This window comes from Rutilus rutilus (genome assembly GCF_951802725.1).
Source record: "Rutilus rutilus genome assembly, chromosome: 4".
Classification (NCBI taxonomy): Eukaryota; Metazoa; Chordata; class Actinopteri; order Cypriniformes; family Leuciscidae; genus Rutilus; species Rutilus rutilus.
Window position 1 is genome coordinate 46,013,494 of NC_140212.1, and position 18,166 is coordinate 46,031,659.

The window sequence follows — 18,166 nt, forward strand, 5'->3', positions numbered from 1 at the left end:
CTAATATGATGATTTGAGGATCAACAAACACTTATGATTATTATCAATGTTGAAAACAGTTAATATGTCTGTGGAAACCATCACACATTTAATTGTTTAGCTCAAAATAACAGCATTAATTTGAAACAAAAATCTTTTGTAACATTTATTGTAGCTTTGCAGCTTTTTTTGAACATGAACAACATCAGTCAATTTTCTTTTAACAGTGACATTTTGGTTTTTACCCCTTAACCCAACTTATATATATATATATTACATCAATAGAATTAAATAATTAAATAAATAAATAAAAATATTAAAATGCACAATATAGATTAAAATGCAAAACATGTAAACCGGCACAGATAAAAGTAATAAATGACATAAATACACAGATCAACAGGTCAGAGCCAATCTGGAGTCCAGAAGCATCTGTTAGAACTGTTCTAGTTTATCAGATGGGATTAGCATACATGCTGATCATCCAGGTTAAATTAGCATTAGCATGTGTAGTGTAATTGACCAATAGCAGCAGACAGACGCTGTACATCCGCCGGGGGATCAGGACCAGTTTCACACTCGCATGGAGACGATGTCTTATCCAGAGATATATCCTAAAGTCAGTGTTGGAGAGTGTGTGAGTTTGTGTCAGATGATTAAATGAGAGCCCGTGTTCTAGTGTTCTAGTGTGACTGGGTTTTCCCGAACAGTGTTGGAGAAGCCGTCTCGTCAGGAGAGCGGCCCGTGTTACAGCAGGGTCAGAGACAGAGCTCATCTAATGCTGCTCGTGTGAAGGGACCGGACGGCTCAGTGCAATAGTGGATTGTTGAAGCGCCCTCTTGTGTTGCTTGTGTGGTTCGCAGTGGTGAGGAGCGTCTCCACTGGAGCGGGTCTGAAGGAAGGACTCAACACTTGTTCTGAAATCAGGATATAATCAGTCCTTGAGGATGAGGATGAGGATGAGGATGAAGTGAACGCCATACATCTATTAGACCTCATTCATCCATCTTTATGACATCATTGATGTCTGTACGGTCACTTTAACGTGTCGTTGCTGATAGAAGTCTTCATTTCCTTCAGAAGATCAAGCGTCGTCCTGCTGAACGTCAGTGTGTCTGTGATCTCAGGCTCCTCTGCAGAGTCACCACTCACTCACTCATACACACTCATACACTCTCACACACACACTCACTCTCTGAACACAGGCGTCAGTCCTTAGGCGAAGGTCACGTGATCACACTGAACAACTAGTGTGTGTTTGTCATATTCATACACACACACACACACTCAACCTCACTCACTCAGACTCTCACTCTCATACTCACACACATACTCTCACACTCTTGCACACACTCAACCTCACTCACTCATACTCATACACTCACACACACACACTCAGACTCACACTCACACTCACACTTCACGTGTTTAATATTGCTAAGATCCATCTGCAACCGGTACAGGAGTGAGCTTAGATATATAACACACACACTCACACTCATTCTCGTGATCAATCACTCACACACACACACACACACACACACTCACACACAGAGTTTCCTGCAGTGTCTCCAGCAAAGGCCTCATGTGGACAGTCTCACTTCCAGGTGGCGGGGAACGGTGGCCTCACGCTGCCAGACCTGCTGCCCTTTGACCCCAGCGACTGACCCGACCGGCTCCTGAGGTCAGCGCTCTCGCTCAGGGCCTGCTCCTCATCATATCTGAGAGAGAGAGAGAGATAGAGAGAGAGAGACTGATAAAGGAGCCGCTCCTCACGGGACCACACCACATGCAGAGGCTCCTGGACTCACAGCACTTGATAGAGAGAGAGAGAGAGAGAGAGAGAGAGAGAGAGAGAGAGACTCACAGCACTTGATAGTGTCCCAGAGCCTCTTTGGGCAGACAGCGGTTCCAGCGGCAGTCCGGGATCTCGCCGTTGGGCGTCACGATGTTCAGCGTGTCGTTGATCAGGTTGTACTTCAGGATGCGGTCGTTGGCCGTGCTGGAGGTGAGCGACGGGGACGCATTCACCTGAGAGAGAGAGAGAGAGAGACACACACACACACACACACACACATTAACAGTTAGTTACGGTCACTGAAATAAAGTTTAAAGTCCCTGTAATGTCAAAATTAAGTATGTGTTCTGAGTTTGTCACACGACAGAAAAATGTGTTATTATATGTGTACAGACAAATTTGAATGATAAAAAAAGCCGCCAAGTAAGCTATCATCTTGAAAAAATGAGGAGTGCTCTCTGCTCTCAAACGCTGGGGGCGTGTCCGCTGGCTGTGCTGAAACCACGCCCACTCACGGGAAAGTTGACTCGCGGGCACGGTCTGCGAACAGGGCACCAGTTGTCGGCGCGACGGGTAGGATGAAGGCCAAGGCGGGAGATAGTCGGTTCGGCCCCACTCACCAGTAACAGCGGATTATCAGAGAATCCCAGTTGTCTCTGATGAAAGTTTATAAAACTATCCTGTGTAAAATGATCACTCAGCGGCTCCAGTGCGTCATCGACAGTAGGGGCGGGGCCAGAAGCTCATCGGCTCCAGTGCGTCATCGACAGTAGGGGCGGGGCCAGGAGCTCAGCGGCTCCAGTGCGTCATCGACAGTAGGGGCGGGGCCAGGAGCTCAGCGGCTCCAGTGCGTCATCGACAGTAGGTGCGGGGCCAGGAGCTCAGCGGCTCCAGTGCGTCATCGACAGTAGGGGCGGGCCAGGAGCTCATCGGCTCCAGTGCGTCATCGACAGTAGGGGCGGGGTCAGGAGCTCAGCGGCTCCAGTGCGTCATCGACAGTAGGGGCGGGGCCAGGAGCTCAGCGGCTCCAGTGCGTCATCGACAGTAGGGGCGGGGCCAGGAGCTCAGCGGCTCCAGTGCGTCATCGACAGCAGGGGCGGGGCCAGGAGCTCAGCGGCTCCAGTGCGTCATCGACAGTAGGGGCGGGGCCAGGAGCTCAGCGGCTCCAGTGCGTCATCGACAGTAGGTGCGGGGCCAGGAGCTCAGCGGCTCCAGTGCGTCATCGACAGTAGGGGCGGGGCCAGGAGCTCAGCGGCTCCAGTGCGTCATCGACAGTAGAGGCGGGGTCAGGAGCTCAGCGGCTCCAGTGCGTCATCGACAGTAGGTGCGGGGCCAGGAGCTCAGCGGCTCCAGTGCGTCATCGACAGTAGGGGCGGGGTCAGGAGCTCAGCGGCTCTAGTGAGTCATCGACAGTAGGGGCGGGGTCAGGAGCTCAGCGGCTCTAGTGCGTCATCGACAGTAGGGGCGGGGTCAGGAGCTCAGCGGCTCCAGTGCGTCATCGACAGTAGGGGCGGGGCCAGGAGCTCAGCGGCTCTAGTGCGTCATCGACAGTAGGGGCGGGGTCAGGAGCTCAGCGGCTCCAGTGCGTCATCGACAGTAGGGGCGGGGTCAGGAGCTCAGCGGCTCTAGTGCGTCATCGACAGTAGGGGCGGGGTCAGGAGCTCAGCGGCTCCAGTGCGTCATCGACAGTAGGGGCGGGGTCAGGAGCTCAGCGGCTCCAGTGCGTCATCGACAGTAGGGGCGGGGTCAGGAGCTCAGCGGCTCTAGTGCGTCATCGACAGTAGGGGCGGGGTCAGGAGCTCAGCGGCTCCAGTGCGTCATCGACAGTAGGGGCGGGGCCAGGAGCTCAGCGGCTCTAGTGCGTCATCGACAGTAGGGGCGGGGCCAGGAGCTCAGCGGCTCTAGTGCATCATCGACAGTAGGGGCGGGCTAGGAGCTCAGCGGGGTCTGAGCCTATACACACTGGCTCACCAGATCCTCCTGTGGGCCCAGGGGAAACGGCTTTCTCCAAGGGGAAGTTTATATCCCTGGGAACAGAACCAGGGAGCAGACGTGCTGTCAAGGCAGGGGCCAAGGCCCTGGGAACGGAGACTCCACCCCGAGGTGGTGCAGCGCCTGTGGGAAAAATTCGGTCAAGTGGAAGTGGATCTGTTTGCATCTTTAGAGACAACACACTCTGCTCTGTGGTTCTCCCTCACACGTTTTGGACTGGGTGCTATGGTACAGACGTGGCCGAGGAGAGGGTTTGTCGGGAAGGGGCCCGTCTGTTGCTAGTAGCCCCTTACTGGCTCGCCTGAGTATGGATCTTGGACCTTGGGTCCAATATAATTGGGTCACTTTATAGTGCAGAGAGCACCAGCCAGACACATGTAACTGCCCTGTTGGTACAGTTCTTGAATTCCTGCAGGTCTATCCTCCTGCACCTTGAAGGTTTATGTAGCGGCTATAGCTGCTTTCCACACTCCTTTGGGTGGTTTATCTTTGGGAAGAGATCCTTTGGTTATGCGTTTCCTTTGTGGCACTTTGAGACTGGGACCTGCACAGCACACTAGACCACCCTACATGGGATTTGGCTATTGTGTTGGAAGGCCTTACGGCGGCTCCCTTTGAGCCTATTGAAAAGGTTCCAGAAAAGTTACTCACTCTAAAGACTATCTTCCTTCTTGCTATCTCGTCTCTTAAAAGAATCGGAGACTTACAGGCCCTATCGGTAGCTCTGTCCTTCCTGGAGTTCGCATGGTTAAAGCTTTTCTTCACCCTTGGCTGAGTTATGTTCCTAAGGTCCCCACCAATTTGGCGGGGCCTATTGCGCTGCAGGCTTTTTGTCCTCCATCTTTTCTAACCCCAGACCAGTGCTGCGTTCCAGTCCAAAACTGTCATGCCCTTCACTCGCAAACTTCCCTCCGTCTCGTTCACTCGGATGTACGTCATTGTGAGTGCCCACTACTGGCGGAAACTGCAATGGGCTGAACTGGAACGTCCTAAGCCCTTGATCACTTGGAATCAGCTGTGGAGTTGATTTTTTTTTCCTTTAAAGGAGTCATAATGTAGAAATTTCACTTTTCCACGAGAATCAATGTATGTTATGATTGCATAATGATTGTACACTGGCCGGGAAGCCGATATTTAAAAGTGAAGCGTTTGTTTACCTCAGGGTTTGTAAAATAGGCCACGTGCACGCGCACGAAAAAACGAGATTTTGATTTCTTCCCCCTCTTGACGTCAAGACGGGGGAGGATATACCAAATATGGACACCGCAAACCTATGCCGCGGGAAGCCCGCCCCTCTCCCCCTCAGATTCAGTTTAGTCGACTCGAGAAAGATGGAGAAACCGAGTGTAGCCTACACTTGAGATGCTCTGTGGGTGACTGCCACAAACAACATGCAAATGTGTTTTATCTACCAAAAACGGACGAAACTATCAGGGAACAGTGGAGGAAATTCATTTTTAATGACGCTGTCCCAACAACTCTTTCAAGTGGCGTATCGTTAGGTGTGTGTGCTAAACATTTTACACCGGAATCATTTACAAATTTGGGGCAATATCAGGCGAACTTGGCCTCGAAGCTCCGTTTGGGAAAAGGTCCCATCCCAACCATCAGGGACTTGCCAGAAATTGAAAAGGTAAGACTGTGTTTTTATTGCTCTACTGTGGTTAACAAATAGCAGCTAACAGCTAATGCGGCTATTGTATGTAACGTTACCTTCGAGGTAAACACGGGGAATGGACTCTACGAATGCTAGCCACATCTTTCCACTTTGTTTTACACTAGCAGCTACAGTAGTGACGGTACAGGAGTCCATGCTCAGTGGCTAAAACTGTTTAAATGCAAGTATAACATCATGTTGCATGTCTAAAGAAGAAACATATTGAATGTCTAAATAACCACAACGTGAAACAAGGCAAAAACACCACATGATAGTAAAAATCTCAAAACCACTGTAAGCTGATAAAAAAAAAAAAACTACATCTCCGTTAATGTAATCTACATTAAATAAAAGGTAAATTTATGTGGGAGAAAATAGCAACACACGTTTTTGCTCGAACTGATGTTAATGTATGTCTCAGTCAAAATGATTGTCTTTACCATTCAGAGACATCTTGATGTAGACGTGCATCCAACAACTCTACATCTTCACTTTCTAGCTCTGGTTCAGAGTCCGACATGTACGGTTGAATCCCATATGTCGCGGCCGGGTCGGGTTCTGACAACTTGCGCCATGTCAGTTTGTAATGATGCTGAAGTTACCTGCGGTGTCAACCCCCCTCCTTCCTGCAACCAATCAACGCGCCCCTCATTTGCATTATTATAATGACCGTCCACGACAGCCAAAACATCGCATCAGATCTCGCGAGACAATAATGCCTTTAGAAATAAGGGTCTGAGGGGCTCTGTGTTGATTTTTTTTTCACTTTTCTTTTTTAGAAGTGCCTGAAAGACTATAATAGAGCATTGGGTACCAAAGTTAAAACAACATTATGACTCCTTTAAGAATTTGTTTAATGCAGCATCCAAATGTTTATGTGTGTTTGGGTTGTTTTAAACAAAAAATATATATAATTAATATATCATAGAGTTGTCTGTTGTGGTGGTGATTAGATGAGATATGTGGTGACGTCACAATCGTACTGCATTGTGGGACATATAGGTGCCTGAAGTGTACATTTGAAGCAGACTCGCTCCCTCGATCAAAATCGAGGGAACGAGGGTCTGTCCATATAAACTTCCCTCGTCCACTTCACGAAGTGGAACGCACTTCAAAATGGCGGCAGGGATTCCCCCAAGGGGAAGTGCTTAGGGAAGTTTGCAAGTGCGTGTCTAAAAGTGGACTGGAACGCAGCACAGGAGGCCTGTTAGGGCCCTAGGCGCTTACGTTCACAGAGCTGCCCTGTGGCTTAAGTCTGATCAATTATTCGTCTGTTTCGAGTCACCCAGGAAGGGGTGCCCACCATCGAAGTAGATGATGAGTAAGTGGGTAGCCGGCGTGACCTTTCAACGTGATGACGTAGTTCCCTGTCCGTTTGTTGATCAGCTCAATCCGAACTATTGAAGGTAAAAAGTCTATAAATCATTTTTTTTTTTTGAAAATGACCTAACGTTTCGCTAGATAACAACCTCTTCTTCCGCTGTGATCACGTACAGCCCGTTTAAACACTTCAAAGACGTTTGAAACTGCATTGATTTGGACCTAAAAACGATGGTAACCAATGAAGTCCATTGTTAGACGAAAAATCCAGAAATGTTTTCCTCAAAAAACCTAATTTCTCTCCCACTGAGGAAAGAAAGACATGGATATCTTGGATGGCATTGGGGTGAGTAAATTATTAGGAAATTTTCATTTTGGGGTGAACTAATCCTTTAAATGCTACAATTTAGTAAAGCTAAATAGAAATATAAAAAATGTATACAAATGTTGAAAGCGATGATGATATCTGACCTCGATCAGCCACGGCTTGAGCCGGTCGTCGATGATGATGTCATAACCGTAACACTCGAAGCAGTGCTTGTCGTTGTTCATGACGGGCTGCAGCCAGAACAGAAACACATTATTATTATTATCATTGTGAATGACACATCTTAGTCCTCCAGCTCAACACTTGTGCATCAGAACGATCCAGTCAGGGCGGTCCTACATCATCATGCCTGACAGATGCGGTGATCTGAGGATGTTTCTGCAGAGGCATTAGCATATTCTAGCTTGACTTACAGCCACGGCTTTGAGCGACTGGACGATGATCCAGTGGATCTGGTCAAACAGGTGGTTGGTGACGTCCCGTCCTCTAGTGCTCTCCAGATAGAGGCGCAGGTTTCCGACCGTCCACTTCCCGCCGTGAACGTGATTGTAGTCGTCCTGCGGTCAAACACACACTATATACAGTATATATGAGCTGCACAGCTGCCTGAAATAATCTGTAAGAAGATGTCTGAATCAGCCATGAGGTGTGTATAAAACCAATCAACTGAGTTTACCACAGGCGGACTCCAATCAAGTAGAAACATCTCAAGGATGATCAGTGGAAACAGGATAACCCTGAGCTCAATTCTGAGTGTCATGGCAAAGGCTATGAACCCTCATGTACATGTAATTTTGTCATTTTTTCTTTGTAATAAATTTGCGAAGATTTCACGTTGTCTTTATGGGGTATTGTTTGTAGATTTTAGATTGTAGAAAATAATGAATTTAATCCATTTTGGAACAAGGCTGTTACATAACAAAATGCGGAAAAATTACATGAGAGTCAGGTCATGTAAAGACTATCTTGTCTCTTTGAAATTAAACATTCCCATTATCTCAGGGAACCGAGCTCACGTAAGTAACCGAGATAAGTATTGCGTCTTTGCTAGACGCTATGGGGAAAACTTCAAAAGCCTTTCGGGTGCTCTGCGCTCACTTGGCGGGATGGCCACGATTGGTCGTAAACAAAGCAGTGCTTGCTTACCAGTTTGATTATCAATCACACTGATCACTTCATTACATTCAGCTCATGTTCTCGTGAAAATATTCGTGCATTCGAATGCTCAGGTAAGATGATGTAAAATTATAACAGGCTTCTGTCTAAACCATCTTCACTTTGCTCATTTTCATTACTTTCGTTTTTATTCTTGTACACTGACTTGTTTTCTCTCTCACCGACCCAGGCGACGTCCGACAAGTGTCACACCGTAAAAACTTGGCCGGCTGACACTCGACGACAGCCTGACGACCGACCATCAGTTTAGTGTGTCAGCGCCTTAATAGGCCTGTCACGATAGCAAATTTTGCTGGACGATAAATTGTCCAAGAAATTATTGCGATACACGATAATATTGTCGTTCTGAGACCATTTTCATCTAATATAATGATAATGGCATAATAATGCAGGTACACCTTTTCAAAGATCTATAAACTTTTATTTCTAAAGAATATTAAACATTGAAAACGGAAAACATTTTAAATATCCACAAAAAATGAACAAAACAACCAAAAACAATAAAAGCAATGGACTCTCAGTGTCTGTTAACAAAATAAATGTCTGTTAATAAATAAAATGGATGTAAACAAAAAGGCTTTAGACATTAGGCATAAATAGTGATACATTCCATAACAGGCAAAACTGCCAGTTAGGACCTTTGTAAACAACAACAAAAAAAGCCTCAACAAGCCATATCGCACAATTTTGCACTGTCCTCCTGTTACTTTGTCGACTTAACGCCCGAGGGATTGTGTAATTTACTGTCGGGAAGACGGAGACGCACTTTATTGCGTGTATATGCTACGCACTGAAAATACTTGGTTAGGATTAGGGGTGAGGAGTGCGTGCGTATTACACGCAAAAAACTATTTTTGGCGTATAAATGGCACGAGAAATAACATTCGTGGTATAGATACGCATTTTCATGAGATCGGGCTCGATGTCGCGTTTGGCTTTGAAACCAATTCCATCTTTTTCTTTTTTTTCCCTCCAACTCACAACTAGCGTCTTCTCTCTCTCCCGGCAGTTGCCGCAAGCAGTCCCGCCGGCGCTTTCCCATACAAAGACCATGTGACTGACAAGCGCCGCGTGCCGCCTCCCCACACAAAGACCATGCAACTGACAAGAGTTCACTCCTCATATACGCGAAGGAACCGAGAGTGGTCATCCAGTCTCTTTGGTAGAGAGAGAGAGAGAGAGAGAGAGAGAGAGAGAGAGAGAGAGAGAGAGAGACGAGGAAAACAACCAAGCATGCAAATGGAATTATCGCGGCCAGAAAAATGATCGAGCTCATTTTTTTTATCGTGCGATTAATTGATTTATTAACTATCGCGACAGGCCTACGCCTTAACAGCACTCGTCATTGTCAAAATGATTGAGATGAACAATCAAATCAAAGAAGGTGGGCCTTACTGTTCACAGAAGACAAGGGCGAATTCCAACGCGATGCTTTAGTTTTAACGGTGGAAGAAAGCTAGGTGATGCAAGTAGCTAAACATTTAACAACTGTTTTATAACAGAAATGTTAGACAAACGACAGTGATATCCAGTGATGCAAACTACTCAACTTTATCATCATTTTGAAAAGAAAATATGCTATCATTTAGGCAACACGATTTAATTAATTCATAACTGAATGTGAGAAGACAAGAAACATTTTTTGTCCTGCAGAACCTGGTGTCTGAAGCATGTGTGAAACTAAGACAATCTTATGGCGCTTTTCCATTACCAGTACCAGCTCGACTCGACTCGACTCGACTCGTCTCGGCTCGGCTCGCTTTTCGCTCCGTTTTCCATTGCAGATAGTACCTCCACAATAGTACCTGGTCGTCATAGCGACGCCACAGGAAACTGCCGTTAATCTTCTACGCGAGACACACCCGCTACCCACACACACAGGACAATGGAGGAAATCGAGTGTATGCTGTTTTTGGAAGTTTTTGTTTTTGCTGTTTTTTATTCAGGATACTCCGTCTGGCGCGTGCAATGATGACGCAGTGAATAGTGACGATTCTCTCTGACCAATCAGCAGTCTGCCGTGTTTTCACGTCAATTTTTAGTATCGCCTCAGCTCGCTCAGAACCTCGCCGGAGGTGGTACGAAAAAAAGTACCTGGAAGCAGGTACAGGTACAACTTTTACACAGTGGAAAACCAAACAAAGCCGAGTCGAGCCGAGCCATGGCGAGCTGGTACTGTGTAGTGGAAAAGCACCATTACTGGCCGACAGCAGTCCAATGAAATCAATGGAGCGCTGTATGTATATAAAGGGTGCTTGCCTTACATATCATCAGATCTGAATTGTCTGAAGGAAGATCAGAAGGCATGCCCGAAGCATGGCAACGCAACGTCTCATTCCCTTCTCAAGGAACTGATGTTACATACGTAACCCAGGACCTTACCTTTTCGTAGGGAACTCAATGCTGTGTCAGTTGCTGATGCTATGGGGATGTTAATACCCACCACGCCATGCTGATCAATGCCTGCCTGTGCGCTGTGAAGGTCGCCAAACACAATCTTGCAACAATCAAAGCACTGAAGGGACCCAGCATAACCTGAATGCATCAGCAACAAACAAGGGCGCATGCTCTGACACCTCCCTAGAAAGCTGAGTGTTATAAGAGCAAAAAAAAAAAAAAGTCCCAAAGCCTCCATGCTCAACTGTTTCTGGAACCTGAACTCCTTCATTGGTCCAGTCCGAGCCACAGTTACAGGAGAACCCATAGAGCCCCTAAGAGCAGACATAGACATAGACCTGAGCACAAGCCTGTCTTCTGCCTCTGTCTTTTAAAGAAAATGAAAAGCTTGTCTTCACTGGATGATGATGATGAAGTGTCCATGTTTTCTCAGCTGTCGGCGCTAAAGTTTTTGAATGTTGAAGCTCTGAACGTCACAGACGTCGCAAATTCGCGTCGCAGCTGATGTGAATGGTTTTGACGCGAACTATTCGCACACAAACTATTCGCTTTTTCGTTTCGCTTTTTCGTTACGCATCTGGTGTGAAAGGGCCTTAAGGGAGCAGTGTATCAAAGGGAGCAGACTAGGGAAAATTCCAAAAATATCCAGACTAACGAGCTGGACAGGCAACAGATAATGGGTCGCTAACCGTGACTCAACCACTCCACCCTGTCAAAGCCCCGCTCGTCGATCGAGTAGTCCAGGGATGGGGATCAACCGATTCACAAGGAGCATAATCTTGCTTCAATAAACAATATCACAACTTGGGGAAGGAAGACAAGTGAGAGATTGGAAAAATATCCATACTCAGTCTCAGCTGTCAAGCTCTACTCATACTCAGCCCCTGCCATGGAGCTCAGCCCTACTTCAACTCTCAGTCGATGAACTGGGGAAGGCATCAGATTTATTGGTCATGCTTCCTAAGGAGCATAACTCATACCCTATGTGATAGATTTAGGAGTGCAACAGATGAGAGTGGGCCACTTCCACCTGAGCTTTCATCTGTCAAGCTCTAAACAATGAGAAAGATTGAGGTGGATATTTACAAGGATATCTGGCAGGCAGACGCCATTTTCGCCACACGTGCACTGAGGAAGTGTGTTATACTGCATTATCACCTCCACTTCTGGAGGGAGCCACAGATGATAAGTGGGATGCCTGTAGCAACAAAGTCCATTACATCCTATCAACTTACCCATTCCTCATGAACGTCTAGGAAGCATGCCAACATAGTAAACATACTATGTTTACATGAAAATCTCCCAGCTGAATACACTGGAGGAGGAACTGATGGAACCCGTTTTTATGCTTTCACTTAACATTAGTCTATTCTCTAGTAGAGTACCATGGTGTGCAGAGCCAGTGCATATGCCATGAGCCACAATGTGATAAAGCAGAGGAGGCAGATTAACTTTTTTTTCATCATCTGCTTCTACCTCACGATCGAAGCCACCAAACTGCTTCAGAAGACGCGGGGCTGGACAGCGAGGAAAGAGCAAAGTGAGAGCAGAGCTACCTCACCACCAATCACACAGTGTGTACATTCGGCTCCATTAGAGCTGAACAAGCTCGCTCTACTCCCTCCTTGCTAGCCGTGGGACCCGATTCGTGAGGAGCAGACGCTCGACTCTCATCCCTCAAGAGAGAGTCAAGCAAGGGCAGAGCTTCCCACAGTGAATGCATCAAAATGAATGCAATTTGCTCTCTCGAGAGCTGAACTCACTTCATGCAAACGCTTGATTCTCCTTCCTTCAAGAGAATCGAGCAAGAACACTTCCAGTCCATCAAACTCCCTCGAGAGCCGAAAATGCTTTAACAGACTCTGATCTTACATGCACATTCACACAAAGCGGCGTCCTGAAGACAACAAAGCTGTTGGCATGTAATGCAGGCACTGGTGCTCCATGTGACATAATTGGACTGCCATCGGCTAATATAATTTGCCTTGATTTCACACATGCTTCAGACACCGGGCTCTGTAAGACCATTGTGTCAGCCACTTATTCAGCATTGACTACAAGAGGGAACCAGCAGCTGATTCAAACATGGAGAAAGATTGTGCAGCGTTCAGACTGTTGTAAGTACACAGACACTAGCTGCGGGTGTGAGAGACTTACGCCGTGCTTCTGGATGGCCACGTTGGTGAGGTGCACGAACATGTTGTCCAGCTCACTGGTGCTGGGCGTGTATTTGACCGTGCAGAAGCGGCAGAAGCCCAGTTTGTACCTGAAACACAAAGCGTTCAGTGCGGATCGAGTGGTGCAGTGGCGTGCGGCGGTCACATACTCACATGTAGCACTTCAACGGCCTGTAGCTGGTCACCAGCACGTACAGACGCAGGTCGAACTTCTTCCCGCCGATCAGCAGAGGGTTGTCGATGTACAGAGAGATGACGTAGGCCTCCTTCCCGCTGTTCGCCGCCACGAACCTGTCAAACGCCAGCATATCAGACAGAAGCAAGAAGCTGATGGCACTTTTACTGTGGTATATTTACTATTAGGGATGCACCGATAAGAACATTTGGCTGATACCTTTATATTTGAAAGCCAATAACCGATATCAAGGCTCCACATAAGGACTGTCCGATGGCCCGGGCCAGTGCTGCATCTTCACAGAAGTTGATCATTTGCGTGTTTTTAAGCCTCGCCTATTTAAATATTCAAGCACACGAAGGCGCGCAAGTACCCGCGTCTCTCAGTTTGGTACTCGCACCCAGAGCGCCGCGTCTCACGGCACGCGAATACTCTTACATGTCTCCCTGAGCTTAAACGGATATGTTATGTGTAACGTGTTATGATTGTTTATGTGTGTGGCAGTCGTCCATGAGGGGCTTCCGCCTTTACATTCTGTGTTTAAGTGTTTAAATGTCCACTGGTTCCCCCCTCCTTCTTTCCATAACAACATACCTTGGTACAAACTACACATTTACCGTTCGTTTAAAGCGGCTTGCCCCGTCAGATGCTCTGGCAGATACATGTGTTGACAGATAGATACTTGCACCGCTGTGTAATGCGTTTAGAAAATCGTGCAAATATTTCCATTTTGTGGTCAGGAGTGAATCTCCGCTAAACTCCGCAGATTTCCGTAAATGAGCGCCGCCGCCGTGCGCATGTGCGAAAAACAGACGGAGCGTAATAAAATAGGAGCGCAATAATTCGGACTAAAATATACATATTGCTAAAATATTTTTTGTTGAACAATAAACAATTACAAGTAAGTGTATTTTATGACAGCAGTAACTGTAAAGTGACTATTGTAACGGGGGAGACCTAATACAATTTTGATTTTGTTTGTATTTATTAAAATTTTTAGTTTAGTGAATTTAAAAAATGAAAATCATTATTTTTGTTTTTAGATTATAATGTTACAATGTTAACCCATTTTTGCACATAATATACTATTTGTGATAAGTTAGGCTAGTAGTTTTTGGTGTCATAATCTTATTCATTAAGGTTACATGGATCAAAAACAACTAAAACAATAACTAGGCCTATTTTATTTTGTTTAATTTATTTATTACTTTTCTGTGTTGGGGCCAGTGAACATTTTGGCAGGGCAAGTAAAAAAAACGTGACACAAAATAATTTTCTCCCAATTGCCATATTTTTTCCATCACCATGTTTCGGTATGTAATGTGTGTAACAAGGTCCATACATTTTACTATCATTATATAATTATAATATTTCTATAATAAAAAATCTATAATAATAAAATGCCAAATCAAAAAAACCAAAGAACTAAAATACTAATCCAAAAAATATAATTGTTTCTTTAGATATTTAGCTATTTTTATTTTTGCCACTATTGTCTCACTACAGGACGATCTTACGTGGACGTGCGGCTGTCGCGGGACCACTTCTTGATCTGAGAGAGCTTGTTGATGAGGAAGATGCCTTTTCCCTGCGCCTTCCCGCACGGCTTCATGATCCACGTGCTGGACGGGCTCTTCCGGAACTCCTCCACAAACAGGTTGTAGTCGGCCGGCAGCATGAACGTCACCGGCACGAAGTCTAAGGTCAGAGTCAGAGAGTGAGCGACGGCACATACGAGAGAGACGGAGGCGAGAGGAAGAAAGCAGCAGCTCGCTTTACCCAGGTAGAGGTATTTCCCGCTCTCGTCCTTCTCGGCCAAGGGACTGGCCTCCTTCTCCAGGTCTTTGCGGTAGCGCTTGATGTTCTTGATCATCAGGTCCTTCCTGGTCAGCTCGTAGTGGTTGGGGAAGTGGTTGACCATCTGGTCGTCAGTCAGCCGGTAGCCGGTGTCCACGCTGAACACGCTGCGGATGGTCTGGATGCTCATCCTGCCAAAGAGATCACATCACTGCAAACATGAGACGTGTGTGTGTGTGTGTGTGTGTGTGTGTCGCTGTAAGTGTAAATGAAGCCTGTTCACCAGTGCTGGAATGACTACAGCAACCTTTGCGGCACAAGGGCTTATGGGTAACGTCAGCCTAAACCAATGCAATGTTTGTAACACTTTAGTATGGGGAACACATATTCACTAATAACAACAAGAATTGTCTCAATAAACTCATAATTTACTGCTCATTAATAGTTAGAAAGGTAGCACTGCACTCAAAGTCATAACTGAACTGGAAGTGATATCCACATTCCTGTGATTTATTTGGTCAGACTGATATTCTACACAAAACTGGATTTGAATGGTGGAACTGGACTAGATACTAGTGTGTACTCGGGTGATTCTCACGAAAACCATTAAAACACCACGGCACTAATGATTTTAAATATAAAACATGTTATTTAGTAATACAAAAAAAGCATCACAATAAAGAAAATACTGTTCTCTACCTTGCACAATGTGTAATTTCAACATGGGAATTAATTATTTGAAAGATTATCACATCAAGAAGAGGTGGATTCATTTTGTGAAGAGCCTCCTTGATGGAGAGCTGAGGATGACCACCAACACCCGCCTCTGTAGTGATCATTTTACACAGGGTAGTTTTATAAACTTTAGTCGGAGACAACTGGGATTCACTGGTAATCTGCTGTTACTGGTGAATGGGGCCGAACCGACTATCTCCCGCCTCGACCTTCATCCTCCCGTCGCGTCCACAACTGGTGCCGTGATCGGCAGTGCGTGTCCGCGAGTCAACTTTCCCGCGAGTGGGCGTGGTTTCACCGCAGTCAGAGGACACGCCCCCAGCGTTTGAGAGCAGAAAACCACTGCTCATTTTTTTCAAGATTTTGATAGTTTATTTTATTTACTTGGCGGCTTTTTTTATCATTCAGATTTTGCTGGGGGGCTAATAACACATTTTTCTGTGGTGTGACAAACTCAGAACACATACTTAATTTTGACTTTACAGGGACTTTAAAGTGTCAGCAGCCTAATAAATCTGCTGCAGTCTGTCAGTAGTGTGTGTGTAACTGGGATTCAGCCCTAGTACTGGTCTGATCAAGTGCTTCAGTGTGTAGTTCATGTTTGCAGTGTCAGTGTGAACGGATGAAATGAAACGAGGTCTTGCCAGTAGAAGTTCCAGTCGTCGCTGTCCGTCACCTGGATCCATCCTCTCTTCTCAAAGTTATTGATCAGCACCGATTTCTCGATGTCCGTCACCCACTTCACCTTCCCAGCCATCACACACACACTCCTGAGAAACACACACACACTCCTGAGAAACACACACACACACTCCTGAGAAACACACGTCACTCCCGTCTCAGAGACACTGAACCCCGACAGCTCAAAACACTCATGAGAGAGGATCAGCTCAATCACTGTGAGGTTATTAATGGTGTTCGACTGAAGAAAAATATAATGTAAATAATACTTTGCTTTACAATAAGATCCCATTAACGTTAGATAACATCACTTTTAGTAACTAAAAAACACAACTGTTAGGTTCATGTCAGCTCAGGTCCAATAATGAATAAATAATGTTAACAGATGCAACTGTTGATTTAAAATGTATCAGTAAATGTTAAACATAACATGCACTAAGATTAATAAATGCTGTAGAAGAACTGCTCATTTTTAGTTCATGTTAACTAATGTTATTCGCTAATGAAACCTTATTGTAAAATGTTACTTATATTACAAATACTTTGATAAGTTATTAATTTATTATTTGTAATTGTAAAATTATTAAGTTATTACAATTATTTCTATAATTACACTTTGTTTGGCACTAAAACACATAATCATGTGTGTCACATTATCATTCAGTAATGTCTTTGATAATGTAGTCGATGTTCATGATTGTTTAGAGGAAGATTCTGAAGTGCTGAAACAGATTGTTATTGAACACGGATGATAAACTACAGGCGCTGCTCGTGCGTTTCATCATAAACTGACAGACTACGGATCATATAATCAATAAAACACGGCGGATGAACTCACAATCACAGCTGTCAGTCCGCGCAGAGATCAGTTCATGCTGAATGTTGCTGGAGAAATGAGCTTTTCTTCATCAGAGGAGCATCACAACAGCAGCAGCGGCCCATAGCAACGGCTCTCCACTTCCCATAGCAACGGCTCTCCACTTCCGCCTGGACTGCGTCATTTCCGCAACGCCTGATACAACCTTTATATACTGTCTATGGATACAACCATCAGTTTATAGTTTATGGTACAAATTACTAATCCTAACATTTGCACTTGTTAAGAAAAGAAAATCATTCGTTATAAATGTATATAGGCCTACATATATTTATGATTTTACTGATCGCTGAAAGGAAATACAGTGTTTGAATTTAGTGTTTGTTTTTTAATTTAACTCTTTATTTCTGACCGTTTCTCAAAATGCGTTAATATGAAAAAATAAATAAATTATTAAAAAAATACAAAACCAGAAAAGAAATCTAATCATAATAATAAATAAATGAATACATACAATGCCACTATTACTAATAATAATACATAAAATATTATTAATAGTAGGCTAGTTGCAATAATGACATCACAAGTAAACAATGTAAAAAGTAAAAAGAAAAGCTAATGGTGAATCTTGAATAATAAGACTTTTATTCACAATATTGTTTTCCTCACTGTTGTATTTTCTGATACAGAGATCGAACACAATATTGTTGAAATTACACCTTATAAATGTGGTTTATGATTGAAGATGTGTGAAACTGTGTGTGGAAGAAGAACAGATTTAGAAGATAAAACTCTTAATTCAATTCACATTTATTTGTACCGCGTTTTTCACAATACACATCGTTTCACAGCAACTTTACAGAAAATACATGAGTGCATATTACAATCTAGAGTCTGTTATCAGAGGAAACTGTCTAAGTTATGGATTTCAGAAATGTACATTTACAAATAGTAAAATGAAGTAATGAAGTTTGTTAACAAATGATTATGAGATTTAGAAAATTGTAGCATTGGTGCGTGTTGATTCACTTTTACAGTGTTTTGACCAACAATAATGAAGGAAAACAACACATTTCACTCACAGTGTGTTTGTGTGTGTGTGTGTGTGTGTGTGTGTGTGATGAACTGAACAGAAGC

At 44.8% G+C, this 18,166-nt stretch overlaps 2 protein-coding genes across 4 annotated transcripts in view; both read right to left on the bottom strand.

Annotated features, from left to right (window-relative positions):
- Positions 1–132: 132 nt before the first annotated feature.
- Positions 133–17,186, bottom strand: ttll1 (tubulin tyrosine ligase-like family, member 1). Of its 3 annotated transcripts, XM_084407672.1 has the most exons (11): positions 17,051–17,186; positions 16,176–16,322; positions 14,779–14,987; positions 14,517–14,697; positions 12,978–13,115; positions 12,805–12,913; positions 7,488–7,631; positions 7,218–7,304; positions 1,847–2,010; positions 1,528–1,700; positions 133–896 (listed from the first exon to the last, which is right to left on the bottom strand). In XM_084407672.1, exons 2-10 carry the CDS (start codon positions 16,286–16,288, stop codon positions 1,577–1,579), a joined length of 1,269 nt encoding a protein of 422 aa, XP_084263798.1. In that variant the 5' UTR covers positions 16,289–16,322; positions 17,051–17,186; the 3' UTR covers positions 133–896; positions 1,528–1,576. The 3 variants fall into 3 exon arrangements, with proteins under 3 accessions (XP_084263798.1, XP_084263797.1, XP_084263796.1); XM_084407671.1 differs by having other exon boundaries at positions 133–1,700; positions 16,176–16,301; XM_084407670.1 differs by having other exon boundaries at positions 133–1,700.
- Positions 17,187–17,832: 646 nt separating this feature from the next.
- LOC311289533 (uncharacterized protein) overlaps positions 17,833–18,166 on the bottom strand; it is a 295,816-nt gene continuing 295,482 nt past the window's right edge. The window contains exon 13 of the mRNA XM_084407610.1: positions 17,833–18,166. This exon is cut by the window's right edge and continues 1,386 nt beyond it. The gene's annotated coding sequence lies outside the window, so the exon portion shown is untranslated.